At 50.0% G+C, this 23,185-nt stretch overlaps 1 protein-coding gene across 2 annotated transcripts in view; it reads left to right on the forward strand.

Moving 5' to 3' along the window:
- The window catches only part of LOC114588678 (phospholipid-transporting ATPase ABCA1-like), a 55,724-nt gene that overhangs the window by 30,818 nt on the left and 1,721 nt on the right, over window positions 1–23,185 (forward strand). For both annotated transcript variants that reach the window (XM_077921771.1, XM_077921772.1), the window contains exons 25-43: window positions 959–1,157; window positions 2,192–2,286; window positions 3,142–3,174; window positions 4,185–4,290; window positions 5,228–5,302; window positions 6,198–6,367; window positions 8,007–8,184; window positions 9,180–9,295; window positions 10,954–11,098; window positions 12,244–12,367; window positions 13,511–13,640; window positions 14,638–14,758; window positions 15,694–15,756; window positions 16,817–16,917; window positions 17,917–18,064; window positions 18,963–19,097; window positions 19,226–19,329; window positions 20,526–20,618; window positions 21,630–21,867. In XM_077921771.1, coding sequence (XP_077777897.1) covers window positions 959–1,157; window positions 2,192–2,286; window positions 3,142–3,174; window positions 4,185–4,290; window positions 5,228–5,302; window positions 6,198–6,367; window positions 8,007–8,184; window positions 9,180–9,295; window positions 10,954–11,098; window positions 12,244–12,367; window positions 13,511–13,640; window positions 14,638–14,758; window positions 15,694–15,756; window positions 16,817–16,917; window positions 17,917–18,064; window positions 18,963–19,097; window positions 19,226–19,329; window positions 20,526–20,618; window positions 21,630–21,867 — 2,374 coding nt within the window. The remainder of the gene's footprint in view (window positions 1–958; window positions 1,158–2,191; window positions 2,287–3,141; window positions 3,175–4,184; window positions 4,291–5,227; window positions 5,303–6,197; window positions 6,368–8,006; window positions 8,185–9,179; window positions 9,296–10,953; window positions 11,099–12,243; window positions 12,368–13,510; window positions 13,641–14,637; window positions 14,759–15,693; window positions 15,757–16,816; window positions 16,918–17,916; window positions 18,065–18,962; window positions 19,098–19,225; window positions 19,330–20,525; window positions 20,619–21,629; window positions 21,868–23,185) is intronic.

Raw genomic sequence — 23,185 nt, forward strand, 5'->3', positions numbered from 1 at the left:
CAATAGGCTAAATTCTACGCTGCCAACTGCTCTCGGACAGGAATGATCAAATTAATTGAATAGTGGCTGAATTTTTGAGTGCTGTCCATGTAGAAAGACTGGGCCATTATAAAGAGATTTTAGCGGTTCTTAATTGATCGGTGATGCGGTAGTGTTGTAATGTAGTATTTAGGCAATTTGATTTTCTCTGGAGTTAAAGATCTGACCTTGTTATGTTGAGCTCGTATTTTGTACAATTCGCATACGGTGCCTGTTTGATAATGCGTGGTTTGCTATGCCTAATAAAGGATATTTATTTATTAAACCTGGGATTCGGCTGGCGATGTGGGTTAAACCACTGAGCCTAGGACTTGCCGATCAGAAGGTTGGCGGTTCGAATCCCCGCAATGACGGGGTGAGCTCCCGTTGCTCGGTCCCTGCTCCTGCCAACCTTGCAGTTCGAAAGCACATCCAAGTACAAAGTAGATAAATAGGTACCACTCCGGCAGGAAGGTAAACGGCGTTTCCGTGCGCTGCTCTGGTTTGCCAGAAGCGGCTTAGTCCTGCTGGCCACATGACCCGGAAGCTGTACACCGGCTCCCTTGGCCAGTAAAGCACGATGAGCGCCGCAACCCCAGAGTCAGCCACAACTGGACCTAATAGTCTGGGGTCCCTTTACAATTACCTTTATTTATTAACCAGGCATAGGCAAACTTGGCCCGCAAGATGTTTTGGGACTACAATTCCCATCATCCCTGACCACTGGTCCTGTTAGCTAGGGATGATTTGAGGGGGTCCCCAAAGTTGATGGGCATTGCCATTCAAATAGTGTGTGTGCGTGCTCTGCCCTGTGATTGATTATGTGGGGTGTGGCTTACCTGACCCCCCACCTCAATATTTTATTCAAATGGGCACCCCTGGGTCCACTAACCTGGGGCCACATCCCCCCATAACCTGCTGCTTGCCTTGAGGGCTCTAGGAAGACTCCTTGCCCATCGGTAGGGCCCCACGAACGAGGCTTCGTGACCCCGGAAGTGTCGCCGGCCCTGGCTTCGTTTTTCGAGAACGGCAACTGGACTTCGGCCAACCCATCCCCGGACTGCGTGTGCAGCTCCCGGAAGTCCCGGAAGATGCTCCCGGATTGCCCCGAAGCGGCCGGGGGGCTGCCCCCTCCTCAGGTAAAGCTTGACACCCCTACCCCACTTTGATGAAAAGCTGGCGTTAAGTATAATTGGTTTAATTCACACTGAAATGGGAAATGAAATACGAGACACTGCAGCTGTCTCCCAGCTCCATCTGGTACGCAGGATGAGACCCTCCCTGCTTGCAGTCTGTCTGGCCAGAGTGGTGCATGCTCTGGTTATCTCCCGCTTGGACTACTGCCATGCGCTGTCCGTGGGGCTACCTTTGAAGGTGACCCAGAAACTGCAACTAATCCAGAATGTAGCAGCTAGACTGGGGATTGGGAGCGGCCGCCAAGACCATATAACACCGGTCTTGAAAGACCTAAATTGGCTCCCAGTCCGTTTCCGGGCACAATTCAAAGTGTTGGTGCTGACATTGAAATCCCTAACTGGCCCAGTAGACCTGAAGGAGCGTCTCCACCCCCATCGTCCACCCCAGACACCGGCGTCCATCTCCCGAGGGCCTTCTGGCGGTTCCCTCCCTGCGAGAAGTGAGGTTACAGGGAACCAGGCAGAGGGCCTTCTTGGTGGTGGTGCCCTCCCTGTGGAACGCCCTCCCATCAAATGTCAAGGAAATAAACAACTATCTGACTTTCAGAAGACATCTGAAGGCAGCCCTGTTTAGGGAAGTTTTTAATGCGTGGTGTTTTATTCCATTTTTCATCTGTTGTGAGCTGGCCAGAGTGGCTTGGGAAACCCAGCCAGATGGGTGGGGTATAAATAATAAATTATTATTCTTATTTATAACTGCTGTTTTCTAAGGGACTCTGAGCTCTAAGTTGAGTTGATAATTCACCATTGTTTTCTGCTACTATACATGTGAGTGTTTAACTTTAGATCACATGAGAGGTATTGAATTGCAAATCCGCCCTCTTGGAAGGGTGGCGGCTGGAGGTCTTTGCTCCTCGGCTCTGTGAGATGTAAATGAAACTCTCTAGGTATGAACAGCCTCCGACTGACTTTCTACGTCAGCTGCAATAGGCTGCAACGACGCAGGTTTGGTGACCTATCCGACCTCCCCGTTCTAGATGCAGAGAAACACGGGTGACATTCTCCAGAACCTCACCGGCAGGAACATCTCCGATTACCTAGTGAAGACATACCCAAAAGTCATCCGTCAAGGGTACGTGGGCGACACATCGCTCTTCTCACACACACTCATCAAAATTGCTTCGGGATCTGCAGCATGCAAACTGGGCCACAGCGTGTTGAGCCGATAACCCGTGGTTCGGTTTAAAAACTCTGTTGGCTCGTGTTAAGCTCACCACAAACTCGCTTTCTTTTTTTAAAATAACCTTTTATTCAAAATTAAAACAAACCATATTATCCAGAAACATATCATCCTTATTCCCCCCCCCCCATTTTTCCTCCCTCTCCCCACAGAACCCACCCCCCGACTTCCCTCAGTTCCAGTCTTTGATTTCTCTAGAAATGCTGTTTTCTGCATGTTACACAGTTGTATAGATCCTCAAACTATTTAGTTGATTATTATCAACAAAAAGTTTGTGAATGTTTATTCAATGCCAGCCAAGGAGTCCAGTTCGCTTTGTTGCATCTTCAAATACTTTGTAAAGGGTTCCTATTCATCTTAAAAGTCACAGTTATCCTTGTCCCGTAGCTTGTATGTCAGTTTTGCCAGTTCTGCATAATCCATCAATTTTTCTTGCCATGATTCTTTAGTTGGGGTTTCTTCAGTCTTCCATCCTTGTGCTATTAGAACTCTTGCGGCCGTTGTCGCATACACGAAGATGTTTTTCAGCTTTTTTTGGCAGATCTTTCCCTACAATCCCTCATAAAAATGCTTCAGGTTTTTTAACAAATGTTAAATGGAACATTTTCTTCAATGCGTTGTATATCATTTCCCAGATTTTTAAAATTACCTTACAATCCCACCACATGTGATAAAATGTCCCCTCCTTTTCCTTCCTTCTTCCTTCTCCACAAACTCACTTTTGATATTGTTTCCTTCTTTTTGTAGGTTGCGAACTAAAAAATGGGTCAACGAGCAACGGTAAGCGGCGTTCATTCATTCGAACCTTTCCTGGCTTGGTAACTGGAAGTTTCCAGGGCGTCTCGAAAGACGCCCACCTGAGATTGAGCAAAGACCGTGGTCGTCTTGATGTTATATGAGCCTAGGGTCTCGATCACACGCAGTCTGTAGTCCGCTGGCAGTAGGAGTACAATATGGGCATGTCTTTAAGTTAACACCTTACATTAAAAACCTGACAGTACCAAACTATCGAAGGCTTTTCACCAAAGCCAGACTAAACGTCTTTCCTTCTGCAGTGTTGAGAGGAGTTCCCTAAGAGGACAGACTCGGCTCGTGCGCTCAAGACATCGACTCCATAAAACACAATTACCGTATTTTTTGCTCTATAAGGCTCACTTTCCCCCTCCTAAAAAGTAAGGGGAAATGTGTGTGCGTCTTATGGAGCGAATGCAGGCTGCGCAGCTATCCCAGAAGCCGGAACAGCAAGAGGGATTGCTGCTTTCACTGCGCAGAGATCCCTCTTGCTGTTCTGGCTTCGGAGATTCAGAATATTTTTTTTTCTTGTTTTCCACCGCCAAAAACTAGGCGCGTTTTGTTGTCTGGTGCGTCTTATAGAGCGAAAAAATACGGTAGTTGCACTGTGCAAAATATGAGCAAGCCAGGGCTGAACTGATACTACCCTTGCTGGTCCCTTTCCCGGGAAAATCAGAGGCTCGCTATGTCAGGTTCCTATTGGAAGACCGGACAACCTCTAGAACATTAGCAGTGGCGAAGTTTTTATCGGTGGTTGCAAGAACCAATGATCCCTATATTCTGGACAAAATGCTTGTTTAACCTGGAGGTGGGCTGTATGAATTGTGCATTGCTTTGTAATGATTTGTTGGGTCTCTGGACCGTAATAAAGATGGTTGTTGTTGTACGAGCCTAGGAGCCAGTGGCCATCTCAGCCCAGATATCTCATCTCCTGGGGGGGATACCCCACTGCCCTCCCCCTGCAAGGCTAACACCTCTCCTCCCTCTTCCCTCGCAAGGTATGGCGGATTCTCTTTGGGCGCACGCAGTTTCCAGGCCCTGCCGTCGCCGTCGGAGGTGGCCGCCGTCGCAGGAGTGATCCGCGACCGGCTCGTCGTCGCTGAGGTGAGGTTCGGCCAGCGGTTGGGAAGGAAGGAAGACCTGCTGGCGTGATCCTAAATCTCTTTTTTAATATACAGTCATACCTCGGGTTACAGACGCTTCAGGCTGCGCGTTTTCAGGTTGCGCACCGCGCAGAACCTGGCAGTACCGGAACGGGTTACTTCCGGGTTTTCGGCACTCGTGCATGCGCAACACTAAATTGCCCTTTCGCATGCACAGAATCATGCCCTGTGCGTGCGCAGACGTGGCGCTGCGTGTTGCGAGCATGCCTCCCACACGGATCACATTCGTAACCCAAGTGTCCACTGTATACAATTTATTAACTTTATGATAACAAAAAAACAAAAACAAAGCCCCATTACAATCAAATAATTAAACCAGAAATCTTAATTGACTTCCCTCCACTCCCCCTCCTGGCTCCCTTATTTTATACTTATTCACGCACGTCCGTATAGTCTTATATTCTCAACAGTCTAATTTTAAACCTTATTCATCTTGTTACAATAATAATAATGATTTATTATTTATACCCCGCCCATCTGCCTGGGTTTCCTCAGCCACTCTGGGCGGCTTCCAACAGAATATTAAAATACAATAGTCTATTAAAAACAAAAGTTACAAGTCACTTTTAGAAGTTCAGCTCATGTAGAAAGCTGTACACAAAGCTTGCATGGTATGCGTTAAACATGTCTCCTTTTTTGTATATAAAAAAATGAATGTCCTTTTTCTTTCTTGGATTTCAAATTATCTACTATGACCTGCATAGTTCGGTATTTTGTTTTTTGTTTTCCCAATCTTCTTTGTCGGTGGCTTCTTCCTTCTTTATTGTTTGATGATTAGGAGCTGATTTGGGGGTCATGTATTGAACAAATGAATAGCGAAAGTTGTTACGGTGATCTATTTAAGCCCTACGGTGATCTTTTTCCCCCTCCCGTCACAGGGGGGCGCTCTCGACAGACTTCTGAATAACCTCAGTGGCTTCGTTGAGGGGCTGAGAACGCGTCAGAATGTGAAGGTGTGCTTCCGCATGTTTTCTTCTTCTTCTTCGGCGATCCCTCGTAGCCGAGTAAGATTGTCTTCCATAAACACGGTTTTCACAGTGAGTCCGGAAGCGACTGTGGAGGCCAATTCTGGATCCCCACGTCCTTCCACAGTGGGGACATTGGTTTCCGGGTGGGAATTGATCCCGGTGTGGATTTGCCAAGCGTGCCTTCCTCTTAGCACGTTTCTCCCTTGTGTCCTGAGTTCGAGTGTCTTCAAAGCCCACGACACCTTTGGTAAAGGCTGTTCTCCAACTGGAGTGCTCCCAGGCCAGTGTTTCCCAGTTGTCAGTGTTCATACTACATTTTTAAAGATTTGCCTTGAGAATCTTTGAATCTCTTTTGCTGACCACCAGCATTACGCTTTCCATTTTTAAGTTCGGAATAGAGGAGTTGCTTTGGAAGACGGTCATCGGGCGTCCGAACAACATGGCCAGTCCAATGACGTTGATGTTGGCGAAACACAGTGTTAAACACTAACAAATAATAATAATGTGGTATCCTGCCCGTTGGGTGGCGCTGTGCGTTAAACCACAGAGCCTAGGACTTGCTGATCAGAAGGTCGGCTGTTCGAATCCCCGCAATGACGGGGTGAGCTCCCGTTGCTCGGTCCCTGCTCCTGCCAACCTAGCAGTTCGAAAGCACGTCAAAGCGCAAGTAGATCAATAGGTACCGCTCCGGCGGGAAGGTAAACGGCGTTTCCGTGCGCTGCTCTGGTTCGCCTGAAGCGGCTTAGTCCTGCTGGCCACATTACCCGGAAGCTGTATGCCGGCTCCCTTGGCCAGTAAAGGGAGAGGAGCGCCGCAACCCCAGAGTCGGCCACGACTGGACCTAACGGTCAGGGGTCCCTTTACCTTATCCTGCCCACAGGTGTGGTTCAACAACAAGGGTTGGCACGCCATGGTGTCCTTCGTCAACGTGGCGAACAACGGTCTCCTGCGGGCGAGCCTACCTGCCGGGGCCGACCCCTCGCGTTACGGCATCACGGCCATCAACCACCCGCTCAACTTGACCAAAGAGCAGCTCTCGGAGGCGGCCCTGTGAGTAGATGGCGCAGAAGCGTTGGGGAGGTCTCTGGGCGCCGTGATTGGCTGCCCTGCTGTGACATCATGGAAGCTCGGCGGGTGCTCCCATTGCTCTCGGAGTTGGGGGACGGGATCCCGTTCGTGGAAACCGGGAATTGGGGTGGTTTTTGCCTCTGAATTCTGGTTCCTGGGGATGACACAGACGGGGAGGGTTTTTGTCGAGTTCCTGTTATCTTTGTAGACTTTCCATAGTTATCTGGCTAGCACCATTTACATGAAGAAGCAGTGAGTGGTCTCTGCCCCACCCAGCTTCCAATCCAAACGCCGGCTATCGCCAAATGCTATGAGCTTATTAGCAGCAAAAATATTTTAAATACATTTTTACTTACACTTTTCTGATAATCTACATTTCATTGATTTTACAGTCATTTGGACATTTTTAAAACTCCCTTCCCCCTCTTTTCTGCATCCAACTTAACTTACTCATTTTTTAATCTTTAAATATATACTCTTATGTAAATAATAACACATTCAAATTCAAATTAACCAAATGTACACTTCTATATATACTCTTATGTAACTGCAGGTTGTTACAATAATACCACCAGGGTTTTTATCTGTTTACAATTTGTCTGTAAATGGTCAATAAACCGTTTCCGTTCTTTTATATATAAAAAAGTTTATCTTGATTTCTTACTCTTCCAATAAGGTTTCGCTAGAGAGGGGAAGACCTGGGGAAAACCCGGGGAAATTGGAAAAGCCTTTTCCCCCATAGAAATTGAAAAAAACCAGTTTGATATAGTTTGAATATTCCACAACCCCCCCCCCAATTGTTCCTGGAAAAAACAGCTTTGGAAAAAACCAGGGGGGACCTGATTCCCCAATTTTCCCAGTTCTTCTCCCCAGACCTTCCAATCTCTAGGTTTTGCCATTTCTGCACATTCTGTAAGTTTTTATATCCGTTCTTCCTTTGCTGGGACTTATTAACAGCAAAGATCAGAGACGGAAAAACTCACTGAGGACTGGACACTTTTTACTGGGTATTCAAAGAACTGCTATGAATTCGAGCAGGGCTTGAAAGATGAGCAACGGAGTGAATTATCAAAACAAATAGATTAAAATGACGGATTTATCGAATAGTATTGGCGAGGAATACGCAACATTCAAGGGTAAATACGGAAATTGCGAAAGGGTTGGATGGATACTTACTGTCTGTGTTAAAATTTGTTTTTTGTGTGCATGAAAAATAAATAAGATTACCGCATTTTTCGCTCTATAAGACGCACCAGACCACAAGACGCACCTCATTTTTGGAGGAGGAAAACAAGAAAAAAAATATTCTGAATCTCAGAAGCCAGAACAGCAAGAGGGATCGCTGCGCAGCGAAAGCAGCAATCCCTCTTGCTGTTCTGGCTTCTGGGATAACTGCGCAGCCTGCATTCGCTCCGTAAGATGCACACACATTTCCCCTTACTTTTTAGGAGGGGAAAAGTGAGTCTTATAGAGCAAAAAATACGGTATTTTTTTTTTAAGATATGAGCTCGTTTGGTCCCTGTTTCCTTCTCTCCCTCCTTCATCACGGAGGGTCAGAGTAGATGGGATGAGGTCCCTCTTCCCCAACTCTACTGCTTTCCTCCGATTCTCCTTCCGGCAGGATGGCCACGTCGGTGGACGTGCTGGTCTCCATATGCGTGATGTTCGCCATGTCCTTCGTCCCGGCCAGCTTCGTCCTCTTCCTCATCGAGGAGCGCGTCAGCAAAGCCAAACACCTCCAGATTGTCAGTGGGATGAAGCCTGGCGTCTACTGGCTGGGCAACTTCGCCTGGGATATGGTAAGAAAGAGAGAGAAGCAAGGGTTGACATACGTCCTGGAAAACCGGACACATCCTCTTTCGTTTAGGGAAGCTTTTAATGTTTAATAGGGACACGGGTGGCGCTGTGGGTTAAGCCACAGAGCCTAGGGCTTGCCGATCAGAAGGTCGGCGGTTCGAATCCCCGCAATGACAGGGTGAGCTCCCGTTGCTCTCTCCCAGCTCCTGCCAACCTAGCAGTTCAAAAGCACGTCAAAGTGCAAGTAGACAAATAGGTACCGCTCCGGCGGGAAGGTAAACAGCGTTTCCGTGCGCTGCTCTGGTTCGCCAGAAGCGGCTTAGTCCTGCTGGCCACATGACCCGGAAGCTGTACGCCGGCTCCCTCGGCCAGTAAAGCGAGATGAACGCCGCAACCCCAGAGTCGGCCACGACTGGACCTAATGGTCAGGGGTCCCTTTACCTTTAATGTTTAATAGACTATTGTATTTTAATATTTTGTTGGAAGCCGCCCAGAGTGGCTGGGGAAACCCAGCCAGATGGGCGGGGTATAAATTCAGTGGACGCTCGGGTTGCGGACGTGATCCGTGCAGGAGGCACGTCCGCAAACCGCAGCGCCATGTCTGCACACACGCGGGTTGCGATCCGGCGCTTCTGCGCACGTGATCAGGAGAGCCCCAAAGTAGAAGCGCCACAGCGGAGCGTGGCCGACGCTGCGAACATGCCAGGGCCGGATTTAGGTTTGATGCGGCCCTAAGCTCCTGAAGGTCATGGGGCCCTTTATATGTCCAGCTGTCCTTTGTCCACAACAAATGGTTGCTGTTTTTTGTGTTGCAGCCGGCCAAGCCCTACTCAGAGTAGACCCACTGAAAGCAATGTCCCCAAGTCAGCTGGGTCTGTTGTTAGATTGGAAAACCAATTCAGAGTTCCAAAATCCAGGGGGAGATATTCAGAATCTGAGCCTTCCCTTGTCAACATCTTGCCAAACTCACCTTTGCGCCTTCTCCTTCTTCTTCCAGTGCAACTACCTCGTTCCAGCTCTCCTGGTGGTGCTAATTTTCCTCTGTTTCCAGCAAAAATCGTACGTCTCCTTGGACAACTTGCCAGCTCTGATCCTACTGCTCCTCCTCTACGGGTAAGGCAGTGCGGGGTGTCAGGGTAAGAGCTCCGATTCAGTCCACGCTTCCCAAAAGAATACGTAGAACAAAACACAGCCGGGTTTGAGTTTTTCCAGATTTTGCAGTACAGTTCTCTGGGACGCGGGTGGCGCTGTGGGTTAAACCACAGAGCCTAGGACTTTCCAATCAGAAGGTCGGCTTGCAGATAAAATACAAAAACACGGATAAAACAGAACAAGCTGCTTTATCCTTGTTGGGAACGTGGGCAGGGCCTTATCGGTGGTGGCAATTTGACATGAATTTTACTATCTAACGAGACCGTTGGTCCATAAAACGAAAGCAATAAACAACGTACTGCAGTCACACACTCCAGTCATCAGTAGCGGAACTGGGTTCCACACTGTCACGAAAACAAAAGGAGCCGCTAAAACAAAAACACAAAATAAATAGCAAAAACAGACCTCATCAAAACACTCAAATCGGAAGCGTAACACTCAAAACGGAGCACGTTCGGATTTCGAAAAAGGTTCGCAAACCGGAACACTTCCTTCTGGCTTTGCAGTGTTTGGGTTCTAAGTTGTTTGAGTGTTGTTGTTTAGTCGTTTAGTCGCGTCCGCCTCTTGGTGACCCCCTGGACCAGAGCACGCCAGGCCCTCCTGTCTTCCACTGCCTCCCGCAGTTTGGTCAAACTCATGCTGGTAGCTTAGAGAACACTGTCCCACCATCTCGTCCTCCGTCGTCCCCTTCTCCTTGTGCCCTCCATCTTTCCCAGCATCAGGGTCTTTTCCAGGGAGTCTTCTCTTCTCCTGAGGTGGCCAAAGTCTTGGAGACTCAGCTTCAGGATCTGTCCTTCCAGGGAGCACTCAGGGCTGATTTCCTTCCGAATGGAGAGGTTGGATCTTCTTGCAGTCCATGGGACTCTCAAGGACCAGAACTCAAAAGCATCCATTCTTCATTAAGAGTTTGAGTACCAAGGCGTTTGAGAACCAAGGTACTCCTGTATTTAGGATATTCTTCAAATATTCAATGGTTCTGCACTGGAAGACACAAGATTTACCCACACTGGAGGAATGGCAGACGCAGTTGATGGACTATATGGAATTAGCTGAAATGACTGGCAGAATCCGAGATTTGGACGAGGAAACAATAGAAGAGGACTGGAAAAAAATTAAAGACTATTTGCAAAAACATTATAAGCTGTATGAATGTTAAGACTGTGCATGATTAGGAAACTTTATGCTTTAGCAATTTGATTAAGTAAATGGTAAATTAAGTGATAAGAAAGAAGAGGAAGCAATATGAAATAACCATATTATGTTTATTTAAAAGGTACAAAAATTGAGTTACAACATCTTGAATTTAGAAACATAATAACTGAAAGTTACAGTAAGGTATGAAATAAGGTAACAAATTGCTGATATTGTTATTATAAGGAACGCAGGTCTGGAAGATGTGGGGAGGTCCAATTGGTATTGTTAAATTATGGAAAATTGGTTTGTTATACATCTATTTCTTTTTCTTTATTCCTATTTTTGTTTCTTGTTTCTTTATTCTGTACTGTTTCGAATTTATGAACTTATGAAAAGAAACTTAATAAAAATATTATTAAAAAAAACAAAAACAAATATTCAATGGTTCTTTTTCATTTCCTCCTCCTCTCTTTGCCCGTTTCCAGCTGGTCCATCACCCCTCTGATGTACCCAGCCTCGTTCCTCTTCAGCGTCCCTAGCACTGCCTACGTGGTCCTGACATGCGTCAATCTCTTCATTGGCATCAACGGGAGTGTGGCCACCTTCGTTCTTGAGCTCTTCACCGACAAGGTAGGCTACGGGGACGACTGGGTCCTTGCGGGGTGAACGTCCTGTGTGAGCGCCTGGAGGTGGTTGGAGGATGGATGGCGGCTAACAGATTGAGGTTGAATCCTGACAAGACAGAAGGACTGTTTTGGGGGACAGGAGGCGGGCGGGTGTGGAGGACTCCTTGGTCCTGAATGGGGCAACTGTGCCCCCGAAGGACCAGGTGCGCAGCCTGGGGGTCATTTTGGACTCAGAGCTGCCCATGGAGGCGCAGGTCAGTTCTGTGTCCAGGGGAGCTCCATCTGGTACGCAGGATGAGACCCTTCCTGTCCGCAGGCTGTCTGGCCAAAGTGGCACATGCCCTGGTTATCTCCCGCTTGGACTACTGCCATGCGCTCTCTGTGGGGCTCCCTTTGAAGGTGACCTGGAAACTGCAACTAATCCAGAATGCGGCAGCTAGACTGGGGACTGGGAGCGGCCACTGAGACTGTATAACACCAGTCCTGAAAGACCTCCATTGGCTCCCAGGATGTTTCCGAGCACAATTCAAAGTGTTGGTGTTGTTCATTTATTTACGTACGGCGTGGTTTGTGTGCATGCCTTGAAGCTTAAACAAACACCAATATTAGTATTATTATTTAAAAAGAAGAGCAGCCTCCTTCAGGAGGACTGGAAACTTGAGGCCTGCAAAACATTGGGATGCAGAATTTGGGAATGTTAGACCTTCGGGTATTGGGCGATATATAAAAACAATAAATAAAGTAATCATAGTAATGATGATGATGATGATGATCTCTGGGTATTGGGCGATATATAATTTCAATAAATAAAGTAATAATAATAATAATAATAATAATAATAATAATAATAATAATGTAGGAATTGGTTGTTATAGTAATAATAATAATAATAATAATAATAATAATAATAATAATAATAATGTAGGAATTGGTTGTTATAATAATAATGTAGGAATTGGTTGTATAATAATAATAATAATAATAATAATAATAATAATAATAATAATAATAATGTAGGAATTGGTTGTTACGCTGTACTAGGGACGCCAACTTGGAACTCCTGTGACGGAGAAGCCGGCTTATCCATGGGAATCTTTTTAAAAAGTAAATAAATATGTCTGCATGTGTTTGCTCCCCTCTCGTGAGCAGAAATTGAACGCCGTCAACGTCATCCTTAAAAAAGTCTTCCTCGTCTTTCCGCACTTCTGTCTTGGCCGTGGTTTGATCGATATGGTGAAGAACCAGGCGATGGCGGACGCCTTTGAGCGCTTCGGTGAGTGGCGCTTGGCGGCTGCCAAACAAAACGAGACAGCGGTTGCGCCTTGGGGTCCCTCCCATACGTACAATTCTTTAATTCTATTATTCCACGACCGGAAAGCATTTAACTTTCAAACGCTTCCCTCGCCGCCGACCTGGAAGCTGGGCACTAGCAAAAACAGGTTGGATGGCGGATAACAGATTGAGGTTGAATCCTGACAAGACAGAAGGGCTGTTTTGGGGGGAAAGGAGGCAGGCAGGTGTGGAAGACTCCTTGGTCCTGAATGGGACAACTGGGCCCAGGAAGGACCAGGTGCGCAGCCTGGGGGTCATTTTGGACCCACAGCTGTCCATGGAGGTGCAGGTCAGTTCTGTGTCCATCTGGTACGCAGGATGGACCCTCCCTGCCCACAGACTGTCTGGCCAGAGTGGTGCATGCTCTGGTTATCTCCCGCTTGGACTACTGCCATGCGCTCTAGGTGGGGCTACCTTTTGAAGGTGACCTGGAAACTACAACTAATCCAGAATGCGCCAGCCAGACTGGTGACTGGGGGCGGCCGCCGAAACCATATAACACCGGTCTTGACAAACCTACATTGGCTCCCAGTGCGTTTCCAAGCACAATTCGTTGGTGCTGACCTTGAAAGCCCTAAACGGCCTCAAAGGCCCAGTATCCCCGAGGGAGCGTCTCCATCCCGGACACCGGGGTCCATCTCTCGAGGGCCTTCTGGCATTTCCCTCATTGCGAGAAGCGAGGTTTCAGGGAACCAGGCAGAGGGCCTTCTTGGTGGTGGTGCTCGCCCTGTGGAACGCCTTCCCATCAGATGTCAAGGAGAGAAAGAACTACCTGACTTTTAGAAGACACCTGAAGGCAGCCCTGTTTAGGGAAGTATTTAATGTTTGAAGTTTAATTGTGTTTTTAATCTTCTGTTGGAAGCTGCCCAGAGTGGCTGGGGAAACCCAGACAGATGGATCGTGTATAAGTAATAAATTATTACTATTAATATTATTAGATTGTCTTTACGAATATTCTGCACAGACAGGCAGCTATCCCTCTACAACTGGAGAAAACCCAAAACCCATTAAGCCTGCCTCTCCATTTTTCTCTCTCCAGCAGAGGCTGCTCTCTGTTCATGTTTACATCTCTTCCCCTGTGTAGGTGACCGAAAATTCATTTCTCCTCTAAGCTGGGACTTAGCAGGGAAGAACATCTTCGCCATGGCTGTGGAAGGAGCCCTTTTCTTTGCCTTCACTCTCCTGGTGCAGTACAAATTCTTCTTCTCTTTCCGGTGAGGGGGCTGTGTGTCTCAGTGGTTAGAGCCAACGGCCTCGCATGTAGAAAGGCAGGGCTTCGAGGTCAGCGTGGCTTTTGGTGCACCGAACCGTCTCCGGATAAAAGGCAACTTTGCACGCTCCCGTTAAGGCAATCCTTTATTGACCTCCATGAGGACTAGAATCTTAACTTTATTTTTAGGTTTGGGGGGCAGCCGCTGTTTGAAAACATACCCTGTTTGAACCAGCTCTTTGTGCAGAATCATGGGGACTAGAATCCTGATTTTTTTAGCGCTCGGTGGCAGAGCTATCATGAAGGAAAGTATCAAGTCCATTCCTTGCCGTCTCCTTTTAGAGCTCCCTGAAGATCGCCGGCTTCCGCAGAACGCGGGGCCCTTGATCTCAGGGTTCTGGATTCGAGCCCTGCGTCGGGCAATAGTTTCCCGCATTGGAAGCAGGGTGGATTTGATTGAAATCAAATTGATTTAAACCTCTGCCTCTTCCCTGGCGCCCCACTCCACTTGCCTCTATGGGCAAGACGCCCTTGCCCATCAGAGGACACTTTTTGGAGAGAGGTAAAAGGAGGACTGGGACACGGGTGGCGCTGTGGGTTAAACCACAGAGCCTAGGGCTTGCCGATAGGAAGGTCAGCGGTTCAAATCCTCGCCACGGGGTGAGCTCCCGTTGCTCGGCCCCTGCTCATGCCAACCTAGCAGTTCGAAAGCACACCAGCACAAGTAGATAAATAGGTACCACTGCGGCGGGAAGGACAACGGCATTTCCGTGCGCTGCTCTGGTTCGCCAGAAGTGGCTCAGTCCTGTTGGCCGCATGACCTGGAAGCTGCACACCGGCTCCCTCAGCCAATAAAGCGAGATGAGCGCTGCAACCCCAGAGTCGGCCATGACTGGACCTAATGGTCAGCGGTCCCTTTACCTTTTAAAAGGAGGACTGGTGGGGCCAGCCGGCCGCGGCAGAGCCGATGGAGGGGTCTTGACGTTGCCTTCCCCTTCCAGGCCGTCCCCGGTCAAGGACTCGCCGCTGGGAGAAGAGGACGAGGATGTTGCCAAGGAACGGAAGAGGGTCACCAGCGGGGTACCAGCCGCAGACATCCTCGTACTGCAGCAGCTGACGAAGGTGTGGGGCAGGGGGGGCGAGCAGGGAGGGGCAAACGCACAGCACGTTTTGACAGATTTCTTTAAGGCGTTTGTGTCTCGCTAGGGAAAGGTCCGTCCAGTTCCCCTTCTCGTTTCCCCCCAACTTTAAATTGGGCTCCCCACATTTTGCAGCCATTTGCAATTGATTGCTAGTACCGTCGTCCCTAGGGACCCAGGCGGCGCTGCGGGGTAAACCACAGAGCCTAGGAGTTGCCGATCAGAAGGTCGGCGGTTCGAATCCCCTGTCTGGAGGGTGGAGCAGGAAGGTGCCATGTGCAGTGTGCTGGGCCTGGGGGTAACCCGTGAAACACGGTCCAGCGCCGGTCCAGAATCCGTAGGTTCCGTTAGGAGTCAGTCCGACAGGGCCAAGGCAGGACATGAGGCAGGAAACCAGGCAAGGATCTCAGGCAGGATCTAGTATACAGCAATGTTGTTCCCGCAACCAGGGTAGCGTCCGGTCCTGATCCCTCTGTTTCGTCCAAAGGCAAGCACTCATCCTGCGAGTCCTCAGTCTCTGCAGCTCAGGAGACGTCGGTGGGTGACTAGACCCAGGGGCCGCCTCAGCCTCCCCTGACCCAACCGGTAGTGGAGCAGCTGTAAGTGATGGCCCAGCTGACGGCAACGAGGTCATCCCCGCATCTGGAGCCAGGGCAGGATCAGGCCCCTGACTCGGCCCAGCTGGGGCTTGTTGCAGGGGAACCTGTTCAGACTGGGACTCTTCAGGATCAGGCCCCAGACTTGGTTCAGATGATGCTTGAGGCAAAGGATCTGGTGCGGACTGAGTCCCCTCTGGTTCCGAGTCCGAACCCGAGTCCCAAGCCATCGCATGCAGGAAATGTGTCAATCTGGCAGCGCTCCCTAGTGGGTGGGGAGAGGAATTCACATGTGACCGCCAGCCTGCAATTCTTCCCCCAGATCTACCGGAGGACCAAGAAGCCAGCGGTGGATCGCCTGTGCGTGGGGATCCCTCCGGGGGAAGTAAGTTACCTCGCAGGGGAAGGAATCAGGCGTTCTTGAGGAGAAGCATATTTAGGGGAACTGAATTTAATTCTAAATTACATTCCGGAAAGGTGGGAGATTTCAAGGGGTCAAAAAAATAAATAAATGGATGTACTGTGCTATATTATAGGGGCGCGGGTGGCGCTGTGGGTTAAACCACAGAGCCTAGGACTTGCCGATCAGAAGGTCAGTGATTCGAATCCCCGCAACGACGGGGTGAGCTCCCGGTGCTCGGTCCCTGCTCCTGCCAACCTAGCAGTTCAAAAGCACGTCAGAGTGCAAGTAGATAAATAGGTACCGCTCCGGCAGGAAAGTAAACGGCGTTTCCATGCGCTGCTCTGGTTCGCCAGAGGCGGCTTAGTCCTGCTGGCCACATGACCCGGAAGCTGTACGCCGGCTCCCTCGGCCAGTAAAGCGAGATGAGCGCCGCAGCCCCAGAGTCGGCCACGACTGGACCTAATGGTCAGGAGTCCCTTTACCTTTACTGTGCTATATTAGAAGCAAAAAAACCTTGTTTTGATGAATTGGAAGAGCCGCAAAAAGATTCCGTTGAGCACATGGATTGATAATATGGCGAGATTAGCTACAGACGAGCGAATTGCATGTCAACCCAAAACAAGAATAGATAAATATGAAGAAATCCAGGGACGGAATTTGTCCGGGGACAGATCTGCAAATCCAGGGACTGTCTCCAGGAATCGGGGACGTCTGGTAACCCTAACGTACCTAGCTGCAAACCTGTGGTCTCTTGACTTTTTGCCAAATTGGAAAGGGGAGTGGGTACTTTCTGCACCGGGTGAAGGAAGGGATGTGAGAGGACAATTGATTATTTGAAACTGTATTTAAGCTGATCAAATGTTTTGTAAGCTTCTGCTGGGGGCTTGCGAGGAGGACTGATGGATTGTTAATGTTCGACTGCTATGTTTTTTAAAAAATAAAACTAAGCAAAGATATTGCGGGCGGCCTTTTAGTTCTGCGCCCACAGTCGCTGTGCGCACACTGTGTTGGCGCAAAAGTCCAACCCAAATTTTTCCCGCAGTGCTTTGGTCTCTTGGGAGTCAACGGTGCTGGGAAAACGTCAACTTTCAAAATGCTAACAGGAGATTCCGAGGTGACGTCCGGGAAGGCCTTTCTGAAAGGCTACAGGTCAGTGCTGATTGGAAAAAACACCACATAAATCTAAATCAAGTTAAGTCTTGGAAATCTATAGAGAAAGAAGGTTCTGTTTATCATACGCGGTGGTCTTGTAGTAAGGTTAAAGCTTTACTGGGAGATGATATATAATGCAATGAAAGGGATGTTTAAAATAACATTTGTAAACAAACAAACAAACCCAGAAGCTTTTCTTTTGGGGAATTATAAGGACAGAACTGGGAGCCAATGCAGATCTCTCAGGACCAGTGTTATGGGGTCCCGGTGGCCGCTCCCAGTCCCCAGTCTGGCTGCCGCATTCTGGATTAATTGCAGTTTCCGGGTCACCTTCAAAGGCAGCCCCACGGAGCGCGCATGGCAGTAGTCCAAGCGGGAGATAACTAGAGCATGTATCACTCTGGCCAGACAGTCCGCGGACAGGGAGGGTCTCATCCTGCGTCCCAGATGGAGCTGCCCTGGACACAGAATTGACCTGCGCCTCCATGGACAGCTGTGAGTCCAAAATGACTCCCAGGCTGCGCACCTGGTCCTTCAGGGGCACAGTGACCCCGTTCAGGACCAGGGAGTCCTCCGAACCTGCCCGCCTCCTGTCCCCCCAAAACAGTCCTTCTGTCTTGTCAGGATTCATCCTCAATCTGTTAGCCGCCATCCATCCTCCAACCGCCTCCAGGCACTCACACAGGACCTTCACTGGTCCAGATTTGAAAGAGAGGTAGAGCTGGGTATCATCTGCATGAACACCCAGCCCAAACCCCCTGATGATCTCTCCCAGCGGCTTCATATAGATATTAAAAAGCATGGGGGAGAGGACGGAACCCTGAGGCACCCCACAAGTGAGAGCCCAGGGGTCTGAACACTCACCCCTCAACACCACAAATTTAAGAAGGGGGGGAGGAGAGACCTGTGTTAACCTGCCACGATCTTTGCTTCTTGCTTCAAAGCCGCCTCTCTCTCTAATCCCCACCTTCCTAACTCTCACCCCCCCACCTACAGCGTAATCACTGACCTGCAAGCCGTCCACCAGAACATGGGCTATTGCCCCCAGTTTGACGCCATCAACGACCTGCTAACCGGACGCGAACATCTCGTCTTCTACTCTCGCCTGCGCGGGGTCCCGGAGACCGAAATTCCCGGGGTGAGAGTTGCAAAAAAAGGGCCGGCTCTCTGGCGGCACAGCAGCCGGAAAAGCACTCTGCGCATGCTCAGACGGTGCCTTGGTTCTTTCTTACAGTCGTACCTCGGATCTTGAACGCCTTGGCTCCCGAACAATCCAAACCCAGAAGTGTCTGTTTGATAACGTGTGGTTTGCTATGCCTAATAAAGGATAACTATATTTACCAAGGGACGTGGGTGGCGCTGTGGGTTAAACCACAGAGCCTAGGACTTGCCAATCAGAAGGTCGGCGGTTCGAATCCCCGCAATGTCGGGGTGAGCTCCCGTTGCTCGGTCCCTGCTCCTGCCAACCTAGCAGTTCGAAAGCACGTCAAAGTGCAAGTAGATAAATAGGTAGCACTCCGGCGGGAAGGTAAACGGCGTTTCCGTGCACTGCTCTGGTTCGCCAGAAGCGGCTTAGTCCTGCTGGCCACATGAACCGGAAGCTGTACGCCGGCTCCCTCGGCCAGTAAAGCGAGATGAGCGCCGCAACCCCAGAGTCGGCCACGACTGGACTTAACGGTCAGGGGTCCCTTTACCTTTATATTTACCAAACCCAGAAGTGAGCGTTCTAGTTTCCAAACGGTTTTTGGAAGGTGAACGTCCGACGGGGCTTCTGGTTGGCTGCAGGTGCTTCCAATCAGAAGCTGCGATTTGGTTTCCGAACAAAAACCAATCAGAAGCTGCGCTTTGGTTTCCAAACATTTGGGAAGTCGAACAGACTTCTGGAACGGATTCCATTCGACTTCCAAGGCACGCCTGTATTATTATGGTGATGGGGACAAATCTAGGCTCCATTGGCTCTGCCCTCTGTTCTCTCTGGCGCCCTCTGCTGCCTGGCTCCCCACCTCTTGCCCAACCGATACCTCTCTCCCCACCAGGTGGTCAAATGGGGACTGTCGACGCTTGGTCTGTCGGCCTACGCAGACAGGCCCGCCGGACGCTACAGCGGCGGCAACAAACGCAAGCTCTCCACGGCCATCACGCTCATCGGAGCACCGCCGGTCATTTTCCTGGTCAGTGATGGGGAACGGCGCCGCCGTTTGTGTCGCCGGCCGTTTTTTGAGCCGGAAGGGGTGTGAGTGTTACCGGGGTGGGCAAGAACTTGGCGAGGCTTGAAATTTCGTTTGTTTGCGGGTTCCAGGACGAGCCGACGACGGGGATGGACCCAAGGGCCAAACGCTTCCTTTGGAACTGCATCCTTGGCGTGATAAGGGACGGCCGGTCGGTGGTCCTCACGTCCCACAGGTAAACTAATAATAATAATAATAATAATAATAATAATAATAATAATAATAATAATAATAATAATATATTATTTATACCCCGCCCATCTGGCTGGGCTTCCCCAGCCACTCTGGGCGGCTTACAACAAAACACGAAAATACAATAACCTGTTAAACATTAAAAGCTTCCCTAAACAGGGCTGCCTTCAGATGTCTTCTAAAAGTTTGGTAGTTATTTTTCTCTTGGACATCTGGTGGGAGGGTGTTCCACAGGGCGGGCGCCACCACCGAGAAGGCCCTCTGCCTGGTTCCCTGTAATTTGGCTTCTCATAGCAAGGGAACCGCCAGAAGGCCCTCGGGAGATGGACCCTGGTGTCCGGGCTGAACGATGGGGGTGGAGACGCTCCTTCAGGGATACTGGGCCATTTAGGGCTTTTAAGGTCAGCCCCAACACTTTGAATTGTGGTCGGAAACGTCCTGGGAGCCAATGTAGGTCTTTTAGGACTGGTGTTATGTGGTCTCGGCAGCTGCTCCCAGTCCCCAGTCTAGCTGCCGCATTCTGGATTAATTGCAGTTTCCGGGTCACCTTCAAAGGTAGCCCCACGGAGAGCGCATGGCAGTAGTCCAAGCGGGAGATAACCAGAGCATGCACCACTCTGGCCAGACAGTCTGCAGGCAGGGAGGGTCTCATCCTGTGTACCAGACGGAGCAGCCCTGGACACAGAATTGACCTGCGCCTCCATGGATAGCTGTGAGTCCAAAATGACTCCCAGGCTGCGCACCTGGTCCTTTGGGGGCACAGTTACCTCATTCAGGACCAGGGAATCCTCCACTCCTGCCCGCCCCCTTTCCCCCCAAAACAGTCCTTCTGTCTTGTCAGGATTCAACCTCAATCTGTTAGCCGCCATCCCTCCTCCAACCACCAAAACCAAAATCTCTCTCTCTCGCCTTCCCGTTATTTTTGCTATTGAATTATTATTATTATTATTATTATTATTATTATTATTATTATTATTATTATTATTATTATTTATTTATTTGCCAGGCAGATCTGCAAAAGGCCCCATGCTCCCTCCCAGCAACTGGGGTAAATATCCAGCCAGAAATTCCACAGGTGTAGATTCCCCTGCCGTTTACCGGAGAGGCACCTTCTTACAGAACCGGGGTGAGGCCGAAAGGAGCTAACCGCCTTTCCTCCTTCTTTCTCCCCTCTGCTAGCATGGAGGAGTGCGAGGCTCTGTGTACCAGGATGGCGATCATGGTGAACGGCCGTTTCCGATGTCTGGGGAGTGTGCAGCACCTGAAGAACAAGTAAGCCTCTGGCGGCGAGGGGGAAGGGTGTGTTGTATTGATAATGTGCTGTTTGGGGGTGGGATTTCAGTCCTAAAGGCCACACCCCTCACATAGACCACACCCCCTTTCTCCAGGCCACGCCCCTCACATCAACCACACCTCTTCACTCTAGGCCACACCCCTCACATAAGCCACACACCTCCTCTCTTCAGGCCACACCCATCGCATAAGCCACATCCCATTTCTCTAGGCCACACCCCTCACATAAACCACACCCCTCCTCTCCATTCCACACCCCTCACATAAAACACACCTCCTCTCTGCAGGCCACACCCCTCGCAAAAGCCACCCCCTCGCATAAGCCACACCCCATCTCTCTAGGCCACACCCCTCACATATACCACACCCCTCCTCTCCATTCCACACCCCTCACATAAAACACACCTCCCCTTGCAGGCCACACCCCTCGCATAAGCCACACCCTCGCTTATGCCACACCCCTCGCATAAGCCACACCCCCTCTCTAGGCCACACCCCTCACATAAAACACACCTCCCCCTGCAGGCCACACCCCTCGCATAAGCCACACCCCTCGCATAAGCCACACCCCTCTCTCTAGGCACCACCATTCTTGTCAGACATAGAGAATTGGGCAGTAGAGGGGAAATGGCATAAATGTGAACGCTTGTGGGATTTGATCAGAAATTATTGTCAATGAATCAAACCCAGTCAACCCGGGTCCATCTCCCGAGGGCCTTCTGGCGGTTCCCTCCCTGCGAGAAGCCAAGTTAAAGGGAACCAGGCAGAGGGCCTTCTCGGTGGTGGCACCCGCTCTGTGGAACGCCCTCCCACTAGATGTCAAAGAGAAAAACAACTAACAAACTTTTAGAAGACATCTGAAGCCAGCCCTGTTTAGGGAAGCTTTATAATGTTTAATAGGTTATTGTATTTTCGTGTTCTGTTGGAAGCCACCCAGATAATAAATTAGTAGTAGTAGTAGTACTGTTCCGACCCGGTTTCTCTTCCTAGGTTCGGAGACGGCTACACCATCGTCCTCCGGGTCTCCAGCGCTGACCTGGGCCCTGTGGAGAAATTCATCCGGGATTCTTTCCCCGGAATCATCTTGAAGGAGAAACATCATTGCACCCTCCAGTACCAGTTGCCTTCTCGCAGCTGCTCCCTGGCCAACATCTTCGGCATCCTCTCGGCTCACCGGACCACCTACCACATCGAAGATTACTCCGTCTCTCAAACGACCCTCGACCAGGTGAGGCCGGCGGCGTGAGTGGGGACCCCCTAAAGGTAAAGGTAAAGGGACCCCTGACCATTAGGTCCAGTTGTGCCCGACTCTGGGGTTGCGGCACTCATCTCGCTTTACTGGCCGAGGGAGCCGGCGTACAGCTTCCGGGTCATGTGGCCAGCAGGACTAAGCCACTTCTGGCGAACCAGAGCAGCACACGGAAACGCCGTTTACCTTCCTGCTGGAGTGGTACCTATTTATCTACTTGCACTTTGAAGTGCTTTCAAACTGCTAGGTGGGCAGGAGCAGGGACCGAGCAACGGGAGCTCACCCCATCATTGCGGGGATTCGAACCACCGACCTCCTGATTGGCAAGTCCTAGGCTCTGTGGTTTAACCCACAGCGCCACCCATGTCCCTTGGGGACCCCCTCCCCCCCCAAACCTTACCAAACAAAGCTTCTGCCTGTCTTGTTTCCCTTCTCGCTTCTGAGAATCCTCCCAGTTTCCTTCCGATTTCTGCAGTCAAAAAGACTTGTAACTTAACTTTAGAGGCTGGGCCCTTGAAGGTAACTTGGAAACTTTGGCCGGTCCGAAACGGAGCGGTTTTGAAAAGAATAATGCTATTAAAAAATGTAATGGAGGATGGATGGCGGCTAACGGATTGAGGTTGAATCCTGACAAGACAGAAGGACCGTTTTGGGGGACAGGGGGCAGGCAGGTGTGGGGGACTCCCTGGTCCTGAATGGGGTAACTGGGCCCCCGAAGGACCAGGTCCGCAGCCTGGGAGTCATTTTGGACTCACAGCTGTCCATGGAGGTGCAGGTCAGTTCTGTGTCCAGGGCAGCTCCATCTGGTACGCAGGATGAGACCCTCCCTGCCCGCAGACTGTCTGGCCAGAGTGGCGCATGCTCTGGTTATCTCCCGCTTGGACTACTGCCATGCACTCTCCGTGGGGCTCCCTTTGAAGGTGACCCGGAAACTACAACTAATCCAGAATGCGGCAGCTAGACTGGGGACTGGGAGCAGCTGCCGAGACCACATAACACCAGTCCTAAAAGACCTATATTGGCTCCCAGGACGTTTCCGAGCACAATTCAAAGTGTTGGGGCTGACCTTAAAAGCCCTAAATGGCCCAGTATACCTGAAGGAGTGTCTCCATCCCTATCGTCCAGCCTGGACACTGACATCCAGCACCGAGGGTCTTCTGGCGGTACCCTCCTTGCGAGAAGTGAGGTTACAGGGAACCAGGCAGAGGGCCTTCTCGGTGGTGGCGCCCGCCCTGTGGAACACCCTGAAATAAGCAGCTATCTTATCTTTAAAAGACATCTGAAGGCAGCCCTGTTC

The sequence above is a fragment of the Podarcis muralis genome, chromosome 18 (assembly GCF_964188315.1).
Source record: "Podarcis muralis chromosome 18, rPodMur119.hap1.1, whole genome shotgun sequence".
NCBI classification, from domain to species: domain Eukaryota; kingdom Metazoa; phylum Chordata; class Lepidosauria; order Squamata; family Lacertidae; genus Podarcis; species Podarcis muralis.